This window comes from Trichechus manatus, unplaced genomic scaffold (genome assembly GCF_000243295.1).
Source record: "Trichechus manatus latirostris isolate Lorelei unplaced genomic scaffold, TriManLat1.0 scaffold00059, whole genome shotgun sequence".
Taxonomy (NCBI): domain Eukaryota; kingdom Metazoa; phylum Chordata; class Mammalia; order Sirenia; family Trichechidae; genus Trichechus; species Trichechus manatus.
This window is the reverse complement of record NW_004443995.1, coordinates 5,410,188-5,424,774: the sequence shown is the minus strand read 5'-3', so window position 1 is coordinate 5,424,774 and position 14,587 is coordinate 5,410,188. Positions and strand designations below refer to the sequence as shown.

At 40.6% G+C, this 14,587-nt stretch overlaps 1 protein-coding gene across 3 annotated transcripts in view; it reads left to right on the top strand.

Moving 5' to 3' along the window:
* The window catches only part of FHIP1A (FHF complex subunit HOOK interacting protein 1A), a 292,671-nt gene that overhangs the window by 234,722 nt on the left and 43,362 nt on the right, over window positions 1-14,587 (top strand). For all 3 annotated transcript variants that reach the window (XM_023733549.1, XM_004378826.2, XM_023733548.1), the window contains exons 7-8: window positions 2,616-2,783; window positions 11,451-11,530. In XM_023733549.1, the coding sequence (XP_023589317.1) occupies window positions 2,616-2,783; window positions 11,451-11,530 (248 nt within the window). The remainder of the gene's footprint in view (window positions 1-2,615; window positions 2,784-11,450; window positions 11,531-14,587) is intronic.

Sequence of the window (14,587 nt, the reverse complement as noted above, 5' to 3'; positions counted from 1 at the left end):
AAATCCTCACAGCTGGACCAGTAAGCAACATCATGATAAATGGAGAAAAGATTGAAGTTGTCAAGGATTTCATTTTATTTGGATCCATAATCTACACCCATGGAAGCAGCAGTCAAGAAATCAAAAGACACTTTGCATTGGGCAAATCTGCTGCAAAAGACCTCTTTAAAGTGTTGAAAAGCAAAGATGTCACCTTGAAGACTAAGGTGCACGTGACCCAAGCTACGGTATTTTCAGTCACATTAGATGCATGCGAAAGCTGGACAATGAATAAGGAAGACCAAGAAGAATTGATGCCTTTGAACTGTGGTGTTGATGAAGAATATTGAATATACTATGGACTGGCAAAAGAACAAACAAATCTGTGTTAGAAGAAGTACAACCAGAATACTCATTAGAAGCAAGGATGGCAAGACTATGTCTTACATACTTTGGCCACGTTGTCAGAAGGGATCAGTCCCTGGAGAAGGACATCATGCTTGGTGAAATACATGGTCAGCAAAAAAGAGGAACACCCTTAACGAGATGGATTGACACAGTGGCTGCAACAGTGGGCTCAAGCATAACAACGATTGTGAGCATGGTACAGGACCAGGCAGTGTTTCGTTCTGTAGCACATAGGGTTGTTATGAGTTGGAACTGACTCGATGGTACCTGTCATGGTTTGAATTATGTCCCCCAAAAAATGTGTGTATCAATTTGGCTAGGCCATGATTCCTGGTACTGTGTGATTTTCCTGTATGTTGTAAACCTGCCTCTATGATGTTAATGAGGGAGGATGGGTGGCATTTGTGTTAGTAAGGCAGGACCTGATCTACAAGACTGGATTGTGTCCTGAGGCAATCTCTTGAGATATAAAAGACAGAAGTGAGCAGTGAAACAGGGGCACCTCATACCATCAAGAAAGCAGTGCCGGGAGCAGAGCGCATCCTTTGGACTGGGGTCCCCGCGCCGAGAAGCTCTTAGTCTGGGAGAACATTGATGAGAAGGCCGACAGAGAGAAGAAGCCTTCCCCTGGAGCTGACACCCTGAACTTGGACTTTTAGCCTACTTTGACTGTGAGGAAATAAACTTCTCTTCGTTAAAACCATCCACTTGTGGTATTTCTGTTATGGCAGCACTAGATAACTAAGACAGTACCTAACAACAACAACAGCATACTACAGACGGAAACCCACTATGGCTGATAACCAAAAAGGCGGCAGTTTGAATCCACCAGGCTCTCCTTGGAAACTCTGTGGGGCAGTTCTACTCTCTCCTACAGAAGCGCTATGAGTCGGAGTCCACTTGACAGCTACACTTTTTTTTTTTTAGTACTACAGACAGAGCCTTGATGGCGCAGCGGTTAAGAGCTCAGGCTGCTAACCAAAAGGTCGGCAGTTTGAATCCACTAGCTGCTCCTTGGAAACCCTAGGGGACAGTTCTGCTGTGTCCTATAGGGTTGCTGTAGGGTCTCTATGAGTTAGAATTGACTTGATGGCAATGGGTTTGGTTTTTTGGTTTCTACTACAGACAGTGGGGCAATTGATAACCCTGACGATGATCCCTAATTATCAAGTGATGTTGTATTTTGTTTTTAGGAGGACAAAGAAGTGTATACTAGCTCTTAAAATACTTCCAGTCAAAATGTTTAAAATTAAAATTTTGATGCTTAAAGGGATAAATTCTCAGTTCTCTGAAAAACTTGACTTTTCAGATTATATTCCCTGAAAGACTGGCGTTTTACTACATGGGAAAATCATACCAGGTAGAAGGTATTAATTTGTATTGTAAAATAGTCACAGTTACTTTACAAGCAGTAAGCTCTTGTTGTTGTTGTTGCCATGGAGTTGATTCTGATTCATGGTGACCCCATGTGTACAAAGTAGAACTGCTCCATAGGATTTTCAAGGCTGTGACCTTTTGGAAACAGATCACCAGGCTTGTCTTCTGAGGCATTTCTGGGTGGGTTCGAATCACCGTCGTTTCAGCTACTAGTCGAGTACTTAACCGTTTGTGTCACCCAGGGCTTCTTACAACACTTTATAAATAACACTTTATGTATTATTCAGTAATAAAAATTTGACTTGCAGCTCTCCAGAAACATGTCTGAATATTTGCAGCACTTGTTGTCTATACCTCTCATTTGTTATTTATTATATTATTATTTGTTCATTAGGTCATATACATAGCCCATCTTCTTGATGGACAGAAAATGTATTCTGATGTTCCTTCTGTGGGGCAGATCCCAGAAAATGTTTATTGAAAGACTAATAATGAACAAGTTATCCTGAGCTTTCTAATTAATCCTTTACTGACCATGTAAATACTTTCCATTATCTTTTTTTCATTTTTTGATTACACACTAAAATCTTTATTGTATTTGAGCAACATTTAATGATTAGAGTTGTTGAAACACTTGAATTACTTCTTATGCCTTGTTCTTCCCTTACTGAATTAAAGGATGGAAGTGGCATGAGGTGTTTGTGGACTGTGAATAGGTTATGGGCTTCAGATGGAACTGCAGGCATGTTCTCCCCTTGATAGGATCATGTGGTGAGGCTGGGAGTCACTGGGGGCATATATCTCAGCACCGTGGGGATGCTCACCTATGCTCGTCCTGTCTTTGATCACAGGTAACTGTGGAGGAAGTCATGACCACAACGGCGTATCTGGACCTTTTCCTGCGTAGCGTCTCCGAGCCAGCACTACTTGAGATCTTCCTCCGTTTCATTCTATTGCACCAGCACGAGAACGTCCACATATTGGACACTCTTACAAGCCGAATCAACACTCCATTTCGGGTAAGCAGAGCCCAGAGGACGGGAACTCCTAACTGGGAACAGACTTCAGGAGGGTTTCTTACTGGAATGAAATTATGAATATTCTCTCTTCCCCTTGTTTTTCTCTTGCAGCCATTACCGTTCTTTTCTTTTGGGAAAGATGAATTAGATAATGTGTTTTGCTATCAGGAGTCCTTTGATAGGACATTTTTCTCAGTTTGTCTGGATTGGCACTTGCTTCTGTAAAACTAACAGAATACACTTCTGAGGAGGCAAGATGCAGGGAAACATATGGGCTTATGTGCTACGTAAAGCCAAGGAACCAGAATGTATCAAGTCTGGGTATTAGAGACCATATTTCTGTCCACAAATTTTTTTTTAATATAGTTTTATTTTGTTTTTGTTGTTGAGAATATACACAGCAGAACATATACCAATTCAGCAGTTTCTACATGTCTAATTCAGTGACACTGATTACATTCTTTGACTTGTGCCACCATTCTTACCCTCCTTTTCTGAGTTGTTCCTTCCCCATTAACGTAAATTCACTACTCCCTAACTTTCCTATCTAATCTTTCAAGTTGCTGTTGTCATTTGATCCCATATAGATAGATCTTAAAAGAGCACAATGATCAAGGCAGACGTTCTTTACTAGTTATGCTAAATTGTTGTTTGGTTTTAAGAAGACTTCAGAGAATATTTTTGGTTTAAGGTTTAAAGGTTATCTCAGGGCAGTAGTTTCAGGGGTTCATCCAGCCTCCAAGGCTCCAGAAAGTCTGGAGTCCATGAGAATTTAAAATTCTGTTCTGTATTTCCCACCCTTTGATCAGGATTCTTCCATAGAATCGTTGATCAAAACATTCAGTAATGGTAGCTGGGCACCATCTAGTTCTTCTGGTCTCATGGCAAAGGAGGCAGTTGTTCATGGAGACAGTTGTTCATGGAGGCAGTTAGCCACACATTGTATTTTCTCCTCCTACTCCTGACTCTCCTTTTTTCTTTGTTGCTCCAGGAGAATACAGACCAATTATTGTGCCTTGGATGGTGGCTTGCAAGCTTTTAAGACCCTGGGCACTACACAATGAACTAGGAGATAGAACAGGAGCACAAAACACATTATTAGGCCAATTAACTGTGATGTCCCATGAAACCATAACCCTAAACCTCCAAACAAGGAACCAAATTCCATGAGATGTTTGGTTGTACATAAGCAGCCTCAGCAGCAGCTCTACAAACGAAAGGTCTGGCGAACTGCTTCTGTAAAGATTACAGTCAAGAAAATTCTCTGGAACAGTTCTACTGTGTAACACATGGGGTTGACATGAGTTGGAATTGACTCAGTGGTAATGGTTTGGTTTTTTTCCTTTAGTTTGGAGCTTTGATTAACTTTGAAAATCCTCTTATACTATCAGTGCCCTAACTTTGCACCCCACTCCCCGAAAGCTGGCTCTATTGAGTTGCAATTTCTGTTTCAAAAGCACCATCAACAAATGAATGGACAGACAAAATATGGTAAATACATACAATAGAATATTATTCAGCCATAAAAAGAAATGAAGTTCTGATCTGTGCTATGACATGGATGAATCTTGGAAACACTGTGCTAAGTGAATGAAGCCAGACACAAAAGGACAAATATTATATGATTCTACTTACATGAAATATCTAGAACAGGCAAGTTTTTAGAGACAGAAAGTAGATTCGAGGTTACTAGGGACAGGAGAGAGGGGACAGTGATGGGAAATTCTTGCTTAATAGATACAGAGTTTCTGTTTGGGGTGATAAAATGTTCTGGAAATAGTGGTGATGATTGTACAACATTGTAGATGTGCCACTGAACCGTACAGTTAAAAATGGTTAAAATGGTAAATTTTATATTATGTATATTTCACCACTATAAAAAAATTAAAATAACCTGAAAAAGCAAAGGAATAATGATTATAACAATGTATTTTTGGATTTGTAACATATATAGATGTAATATATGTAAAACAACACAGAGGTGGGGGAAGAAGAAATAGAACTATGTAGGAGTAACATTTCTGTATCTCACTGCAACTAATTTAGCAAAAATCTAAAGTAGTAAGATTTTGATAAGCCCTAGAGTGACCACTAAGAAAATAAAAAAGTAGCAAAACAAAACAAAACAAACCATTAAATAGGAAGTATTCAATGAATGTAAAAAAAGGCAGTAAAGGAGGGCTAAAAACTCATTGTCGACAAGCTGATTCTGACTCATAGAGACCTTATAGGACAGAGTAGAACTGCCCAGTAGGGTTTCCAAGGGTCGGCTGTGGATTTGAACTGCTGACCTTTTGGTTAGCAGCCAGATGCTTAACCATTGCACCATCAGGGCCCCAAAGGAGGAATAGAAGAACAAAAAAGACATGAAACATACAGAAAACAAAAAGTAAAATGGCAGATGTAAATCCATCTATGTAAATAATAACATTAAATGTGAATAGATTAAACAATCCAATCAGAAGTCAGAGATTATCAGATTAGATTAAAAAAAAAATCCATCTGTATGCTATCAATAGGAGACACACTTCAGATTCAAAGATATAAATAGGTAAAAGCGTTGAAAAAGATGTCATGGAAACAGCAACCATAGAAAGCTGGCATAGTTCTACTAACGTTAGACAAAATCTAAATCAAACAATGTTACTAGAGATAAAGAGGGACATTTTATAATGATAAAAGGGTCACTCCATCAGGAAGATATAACAATTATAAACATACATGCATCTAAAAACAGAGCCTCAAAATACACAAAGCAAAAACTGACAGAATTTAAAGAAAGAAATAGACAATTCAACAATAATTCTGGAAGACTTCAATACTTTACTTTTAATAATGAATGGAACAGCTAGACAGAAGATCAACAAGGAAATAGAAGGATTGAACAACACTATATACCAATAGGCCTTACAGACATCTATACAGCACTGTACCTAACAGCAGAATGTACCATCTTCTCAAGTGCACATGGAATATTCTATAAGATAGACCACATGCTAGGCTATAAAGTAAACATCAATGAATAAAACATGACTGAAACCATACAAAGCATGTTCTCTGATCACAATGGAGTGAAATTAGAAATTAATATCAAAAACAAATTTGGGAAATTCACAAATGTATGGAAATTAAACAACATAGTCCTAAATACCAATGGGTCGGAGAAGAAATCACAAGGGAAGTGAGAATATATTTTTAAGAGGAATAAGAATTAAGACAACATACAAAAACTTATGAGATGCCACCCATCCCCCACTGGAGAGAGCACCTGTGCTGCCAGTGGCCAACTGCCTTACGCCTCCCCTACCCCTTCCCAACCAGAGAGAGTGCTGGTTACCTGCCCGCCCTTGTCCCATTGGAGAGGGTACCTGTGAACCAGCCCCCTGCGAACACATATCCCCTTCTCCCCCAACCATCCTGCCTCCCTCCCGTGGAAGGAGTGCCTCAGCAGCGCCCCCCCGCCCCACCACACACATGCTGGCTTTGCTCCTTATCCATCACCTGCCCACCTGGTGAGGGGCTAGGCATTTCTGTACTGTCAGATAGTGCCTCCTCAGCCATCTCACACGTACAATGAACAGCGACAAGGGCTCTCCCTGCTCCCCACTGCCTGTCCAACAAGGGGCAGGAAGTGAATGCCTCTGTGCTGCCAGGGCAATCACTGAAGCACACCCGACCTGCTCGTACTGGTAAATCAGAACAAAACAAACTTATGGGATGCAGCAAAAGCAGGGCCTGGAGGGAAATTTATAGCTATAAATATCTACATTAAAAAAGAAGAAAAATCACAAACCAAGAACCCTAACCTTCCTCCTTAAGATACTGGAAAAAGAAGCACAAACTCAGAGCAAGCAGAAGGAAGGGAATAATAAGGATTAGAACAGAAATTAATGAAATAGAAAATAATAGAGAAATCAACAAATTATTGAAAATACAAACTTGACAAACCTTTAGCTAGACTAGCCAAGAAAAAGAGAAGGCTCAGATTACTAAAATTAGGAATGAAAGAGTGGATATTCCTATCAATCTTACAGAAATGAAAGGATTATAAGAGAATACTGTGAACAACTGTATGCCAACAAATTAGATAACTGAGATGAAATGAACAAATTCTAGAAAGACATAAACCCCTGAAACTGATTTAAGAAGAAATAGAAATTCTGAATAGATCTATAACAAGTGAAGAAATGAAATGAATAATTATAAAGCTACCCACAAAGAAAACAAAGGTCCAGATGGCTTCACTGCTGAATTCTACCAAACACTTAAAGAAGAATTAATACCAATTCTTCACAAACTCTTACAGAAAATAGAAGAGGAGGGAACACTTCCCAACTAATTCTGTGAGGCCAGTATTACCCTGATAGCAAAACCAGACACAGCACAAGAAAAACATGGAGCAGTCTCTCTTGTGACTATAGATACAAAAACCTCAACAAATTACTAGCAAGCTGAACTCACCAATATAAAAAAGAATTATACACCATAACCAAGTGGGATTTATCCCAGAAGTGCAAGGCCAGTTTAACATCTGGAAATTAGTTAATGTAATACACCATATCAGTAGAATAAAGGACAAAACTCATATGATCATCTCAATAGACACAGAAAAAATATTTGGCAAAATCCAGCACCCCTTCATAATAAAGACACTCAACAATCAAGGAATGGAAGGGAACTTCCTCAATCTGGTAAAGGGCATCTATGATAAACTCATAGCTAATGTCATACTTAATGGTGAATGACAGAAAACTTTCCCTCTAAGATCAGGAACAGGACAAGGATGTTTGTTTTTGATACTTCTATTCATCGTTGAGGTTCTAGCCAGGGCAATTAGAAAAGAAAATGAAATTCAGGTAGTCTCTGACTAATGACAGGGTTCCATTCCGATGACTCCGTCGTAAGTGGGTTCTGATGTAAATCGAATACCTCTTTTTCTTTTTTGGTTTTCATTATTATTGCCTTTTATTATCAGTATCTTTATAATTCCAATCTTTATTTGTCTTTAGGGATTGGAAACATGGGAACATCTGAGAATTATAATATCAGCAAATTACACACTGCAACATTATATGTAATACCAAAAAAAAAAAAAAAAAAGCGAACAGCTGTAAGTGTTGTTCTTTGTAACTTGAATACGTTGTAAATCAGGGACTACTGTAAAAGGCATACAGATTAGAAGTAAAACTATCTGTATTTGTAGATGACATGATCCTGTATATAGAAAATCCTAAGAAATCTGCTAAACAACTGTCTTAGGCTGGGTTTCTCTAGAGAAGCAAAACCAGAAAAGCATGTAAATATATATATATAGAGAGAGGTTTATCTCAAGGAAATGGCTCACACAGTTGTAGAGGCTGGAAAATCCCAAGTCTGTGGGTCAGGCTGGAGGCTTCTCTTGACTGACATAGTTGCAGGGGCTGATGAACCCAAGATCAGTAGGTCAAATAGCAGGCCCCTGGTTGACAGGCTGCAGAGACTGACGAATCCCAAGATCGGCTGGCAAGATGGCAGGTAAACTACTAGCTGAAGTCCCAAGAACTAGAGGTCAGAGGAAAAGGAGCCAGCTGCAGGATCCAGAGTGAGCAAAACACACGAGCCTTGCCAGAAAGTCCACCTATATTGGATGCAGACCACACCCACCAAGGAAACTCCCTTCAACTGATAGGCTACTCACAGCAGATCCTATCAGGAAGGTGATCACTTTAGATCAGATTTCATCCCAGAGGTGATTACGTCATTATACAACTGCCAAACTATATCATAACTGCCAAACCACTGAGAATCATGGGCCAGCAAGTTGACACACAACCTTAACGATCATAACAACTATTAGAACTAATAAATGAATTTGTTAAGGTTGAAGGATACCAGATTAAAATCCAAAAATCAATTGTATTTCTATGTAATAGCAATGAACAGTCTGAAAATGAAATTAAAATAATTTGTAATAGCTTTGTTGTTAGGTGCTGTCAAGTTGGTTCCGACTCATAGCGACCCTGTGTACAGCAGAACAAAACACTGCCCAGTCCTGCACCATCCTCACAATTGTTGTTATGCTTGAGCCCATTGTTGCAGCCACTGTGTCAATCCATCTCTTTGAAGGTCCTCCTCGTTTTCACTGACCCTCTGCTTTACCAAGCATGATGTCCTTCTCCAGGGACTGGTCTCTCCTGATAACATGTCCAAAGTACATGAGATGAAGTCTTGCCATCGTTGCTTCTAAGGGGCATTCTGGCTGTGCTTCTTCCAAGACAGATCTGTTCATTCTTCTGGCAGTCCATGGTATATTCAGTGTTCTTTGCCAACACCATAATTCAAAAGCATTGATTCTTCTTCGGGCTTCTTTTCTCTTTGTCCAGGTTTTGCATGCCGGTGAGGTGATTGAAAACACCATGGGTTGGATTAGTCCTTAAAATGACATCTTTGCTTTTTAACACTTTAAAGAGGTGTTTTGCAGCAGATTTTCCCAATCCAATGCGTTGTTTGATTTCTTGACTGCTGCTTCCATGGGCATTGATTGTGGATGTAATGGCATTAAAAATATTAAAATACTTAGGAATAAATTTAACAACAACAAAAACCCCATTGCTGTCTAGTGGATTCCAACTCATAGAGACCCTATAGGGCAGAGTAGAACTGCCCACAGGGTTTTCAAGGCTGTAATCTTTACAGAAGCAGCCTGCTACATCCTTCTTCCGCGGAGAGGCTAGTGGGTTTGAACTGCGAACCTTTCAGTTAGCAGCTGAGCACCTAACCACGCACCACCAGGGCTCCTTGACAGAAGAAGTGCAAAATTTATACTCTGAAAACTACACAACATTGTTGAAATAAATTAAAGAAGATCTAAGTAAATGGAAAGATAGTTTATATTCATGGACCAGAAGACATATATGGTAGTACCTCCCAAATTAATCTACAGATTCAGTGCAACCCCTATCAAAATCCCAGCTGGCTTCTTCGTTGAAATTGACAAGCTGAATCGAAAATTCTTGTGGAAACTCAAGGGATCCGGAATAGCAAAACAATCTTGAAAAAGAACAAAGTTGGAGGACACAGACTTCTAGTTTCAAAACTTACTACAAAGCCACAGTAATCAAGATAGTGTGGTACTGGCATAAGGATAGACCTATAGATGAATGGAATAAAATTGAGAGTCCAGAAATAAAGCCATGTGTCTGTGGTCAATGGATTTCAACAGGAGTGCCAAGACCACTCACTGGGGGACAAAGTAGACTTTTAAACAAATGGTGCTGGGACAACTGGGAAACCAAATGCAAAAGAATGAAATTGGTCCTCTACCTTACACCATACACAAAAATTACCTTGTAAAGGGGATATTTAGCTCTAAGTTTAAGAGCTAAGACTATAAATTGCTTAGAAGAAAACATGGGGGCAAATTTTTGTGGACTTAAATCAGGCAGAGGTTTCTTAGCTATGATACCGAAAATACAAGAAAAAAATGAATAATAGATAAATTGGACATCATCAAAATTAAAAACTTTTGTGTTCGAAAGGACTCCATGAAGAAATTAAGAAGACAATCCACTGAATGGGAGAAGATATTTGCAAATCATATATGTGATAAGGTACTTGTACGTCAAATAAATAAACAACTAGACTCAATAATAAAAAGACAAATACACTGTGCTGTGCATCCTTGACAGTAGTTTGCAGAGCTCATGGTGGCAATATGTAGGAAGAACACCTAACTGAGACTGGGGAAGGGAGGCACTGGACAGTAGGACTGGGTGGAAGAGCAAAAAGATTTCCTACTGAAGGTAGTGCTTATGCTAAGTCTTTGAGAATAAGTAGTAGTCAGCCTGTGGAGGAGGCAGAAAAAGACATTCCAAGCAAAGGAACAGCATTTGCAAGGACTTGAGATGGGACAGAGTATGAAGCTTCTGGCTAACTACAAACATGCGGTCTGACCTGAGCACAGAGGTATTTTAGGGCAGGCCAAGTACAGCTGTTTCTTCATGGCACCATTATGAATTTCCTTGACCCATTCTGCCTTGAAGACAGCAAGTGCTTATCCTCCTGTATAAAGGATAGGAGCCTAAATTACTTAACATGGCATGGCAGATTGAAAAGAGGATAAATGCACATTTAAAAAAGTATATTAGCACACCCTTAGCATTATGGGAAATAGAACAAAGAAAAATATTTGCCCCAAAGCCGAGATGGGAGCTGAGACTTGGCACCGAGGACTCTGAAGGGAGGGTTGGCCAGGGTACGTGCAGGTTCTGTTAGCTCGGTCTTGTAAATAGCCAATATTCTATTTGAAAATAACCTAGGAAAACAAATGATATAAGCAAGTGGTCCTTTCTCCCCTCTCTCCCCTTTTTCCCCCTCCCCATCCTCCTTCATTTTAGGGAGTTGGAAGGCATGTATATCTGGATGTTTAAAAGTTGGCAATAAGAGTGTATACATTTTGTGGAAGCATCCTGCGTAATAGCATAATTCTAGGCATAGGCTTTCTAATCAAATCCTGTAGGAGAACTGATAGCCTGAATACACATTCTCTCTGGCAGCATCATGCTTTTTATCAAAATTGCTGAAAAAAAGGCCATTTTATGTTGTAATTCTGATTTATACTTACCGTCTGTGGGAAGTAGTGCTATCATTCTAGTATTTGAAACAGAACGTGTGTTTATTACTTCCCAGCTTTGCGTGGTGTCCCTGGCATTGTTCAGAACTCTCATTGGTTTACACTGTGAAGATGTGATGTTACAGCTAGTTCTAAGGTGAGTCAGAATTTTTGTTCCTTCTTAAAAAAACTCTCTAAACTACTATATTATTTTATTTTGGTAATATAAGTTAAGTAGGGACCTTACCTCTAAGGAAGAAACTCATTAAGAATGTGAATTTAATTTCTGCATTGTTTCCCAAGGTTAATTTTAATTTCACTAATAAAAGTTTTAGGAGGCCATATGCATTATATTATAAATATACTCCTGAAAACCATAGATAGAATGTTTAGAAAATTTCAGGAGTATCATGAAAGTTCTTCTGGTACATGACTGAATGTCTTTCTCCTGAAGTGCATCGTTAGGGGACCTGTGTTATGAAAACAACTTTTCCAAATATGAAGTACTGTTGGTATATAATTTCTTTGACTCCTACTGTGTGCACTATCTGACCTGTGAGTATGTTTCAAATTCAGTAAATATTTAATGAGTATCTTCTGTGTACGATTAAGAAAGGAGTAAGGCGTGGAATATACAAATAGAAAAGAATTAATGTACAAGGTAGAAAAGGTGTGTCCTTCAGAAGCAGAGGTGGGAAAGGTTTCATGAAGTAGCTGGTGTTTGAAGATGGGTATTGGGATTCAAATGGAGCCCTGGTGGCATAGTGATTAAAAGCTATGGCTGCTACCCAAAAGGTCTGCAGTTCGAATCCGCCAGCTGCTCCTTGGAAAACTTACGGGGCAGTTCTACTCTGTCCTATAGGGTTGCTGAGTTGGAATCAACTCAACGGCAATGGGTGTTTTTTTTGTTTTTTTTTTTTAAATTTTTTGGCTGTAGTTAAGTGCTCTGTTTATCCTTTATACAAGAGAATGAGTGTTAGAATAAAACAAAACAGTTGCCATTGAGTCAGTTCCAACTCATGGTGACCCCATATGTGTCAGAGTAGAACTGTTCCGTAGGGTTTTCGATGGCTGATTTTTTGGAAGTAGGTCATCAGGCCTTTCTTCCGAAGCACCTTTGGGTGAACTCAGGCAGCTGGCCCTTGACCATAAACCAGAGTAGGTCAGATCAAATCAGCAGTTCAGAGGAAAAAGACCAGGAAACAGGTTTCTTGAGTGCCTATCATATGCCTACTTTTTCATAAATCGTCTCATTCAGTCTTCTTATCATCTCCCCCAGGCATTGCAGTAGAATTGGAAATATAGGAGGTATTCAGTAAAGGACAACTATTATTATTATTTTTAAGTTTAAAAAGAGTTTTTAGACTTTCTTAGGGGTTTCACTCAGGTCATCAGTAACTAATCTTAAGGCATTAGCAGAGAACAAATCTAACCACAAAGAAGCTGCCTGGGTAGTCTGGGGTAGAGCAGTAGTTATCAGCTCTAAAAGGATTACTTAACTCCCCATCCAGCCTCTCCTAATATGACTGACTACATTAGAAAGGCCTGAATGAGATCCAGAAGCAACTTGTTAAAGCCTTTTCTATTGCCAAAAACAAGGATTTGCCTCCAACATGGGCAAAACCTAATTGGATTTAAATGTTTAATTCTTTGATATTGCTTCTCAGATGGGTCAAAAGCAGCCATCTTTTTCCATGTACTGGGAAGCCTGGTCTGAGTCAGAAGGTGCAAAACTTTTCAACTCTGGGTCATCAGGTCAGATTTAGCGCAGATGGGGGTAGCTTTTGCTTGCTGGTTGTTCAGTGACCTTTACAAGTGACCTATGATCACCTTTTGCCTGCCCATAAAGTGGTGTCTGTGTGTTAAAAACTGTTCTGGAGGCAGGGCCAAGATGGCAGAGTAGTCAGACGCTTCCAGTGGACCCTCTTACAACGAAGACACAAAATAACAAGTCATTCGATTACATATGGCAATCTGGGAGCCCTGAACATCAAAGGCAGAGTTGAGGAACCGGACTGAGTGGCAGGGGGAGGGAGAGACGGATCGGAAGCTGCAAGGAGTTGCCAGACCTGACCTGGCAAGATCCTGAGCCCTTCAGTCCTGATCGGCTCGCAGGTGAGCGGCGAGGCAGGCAAGCAGCCGAGCGGGAGATGCGTTTTCAGCACTGGGAGATACCCACGCCTGAGTGTACATGGCCACACAGAACCAGTGAGAAGCAGCCCTCCACGGAAGATAAGTACTTGCATACAGCTTACTGCATGGATCAAAAACACCCCCCTTAGGGAAAAACCTCTCTCCCATTTACCTCCCTACTCCCTGCTCTGCACTGGGTCCTGGACCAGCTTCAGCAGTTGCTGAGTCCCCTGGGCTGGAAGTAGGATCTGTCACACACCCAGAGCCATTCTCCCTGCCTTGGAGAGTGAACAAATTAACAAATGGGAAAAAATACACTGCCGGCTCGTCTAAGCCAGGAACCCAGGATAGGCATAGCTCCTTTGCCTGGGCACAGGCATAAGGGATCCAAAGACTTTGAGTGCCTTTCCCCCTGCATGGACTTGTGTGGGCCCATCTCAACAGCATAGGCCCTCAGTACCACAGTACAACAGGGTATATACCGGAAGCCTAACTTCAACTCTTTCAGCTGTGAAGCGGCAGGTTCTTGACATTTGACACTGCTCTGGCCATTTAGCAGGGTCTTCACCTACCCACATCAGGGGCCTGAGGACTGGTGGCACCACCCATGCAAGAGGGACCCATGAATAAGAGGTGCCGCCTAGTCCTTACAGCCAACAGCATTAGGCGCTCATAGTCTGGCTGCAAAACCCATCCACCTATGCGCTCTAGTGAACAGGGATACACCTTCTTCCTGGACACTCGGGGGCGGGTGTCAGCCCCCTGCCTTACTCAGAGTGTGTGCCCCTGCTACAGCCAGATGCCTGTGCCTACGCCAATTACCCATGCCTGTCTAGGACTGTAAGTGAGAGCCTACACCACGCACTCAATGGCTATCTACCTGGGCACCTGAGCTGAATCCATTCAAGAGGAGTGGGTGGACTCCTGAGCTCACATACCTAGTAACAGATCTAACCACCTGGTGACAGGACATTCGAGCTTCAAAGGTGCCAATAATCGAACTAGTTCATACAAGCAGCCTATTTGGGCATAGCAAAACAAAACAAGAAGCTAGGACACAGTAAGGAACCATAAAATAAAT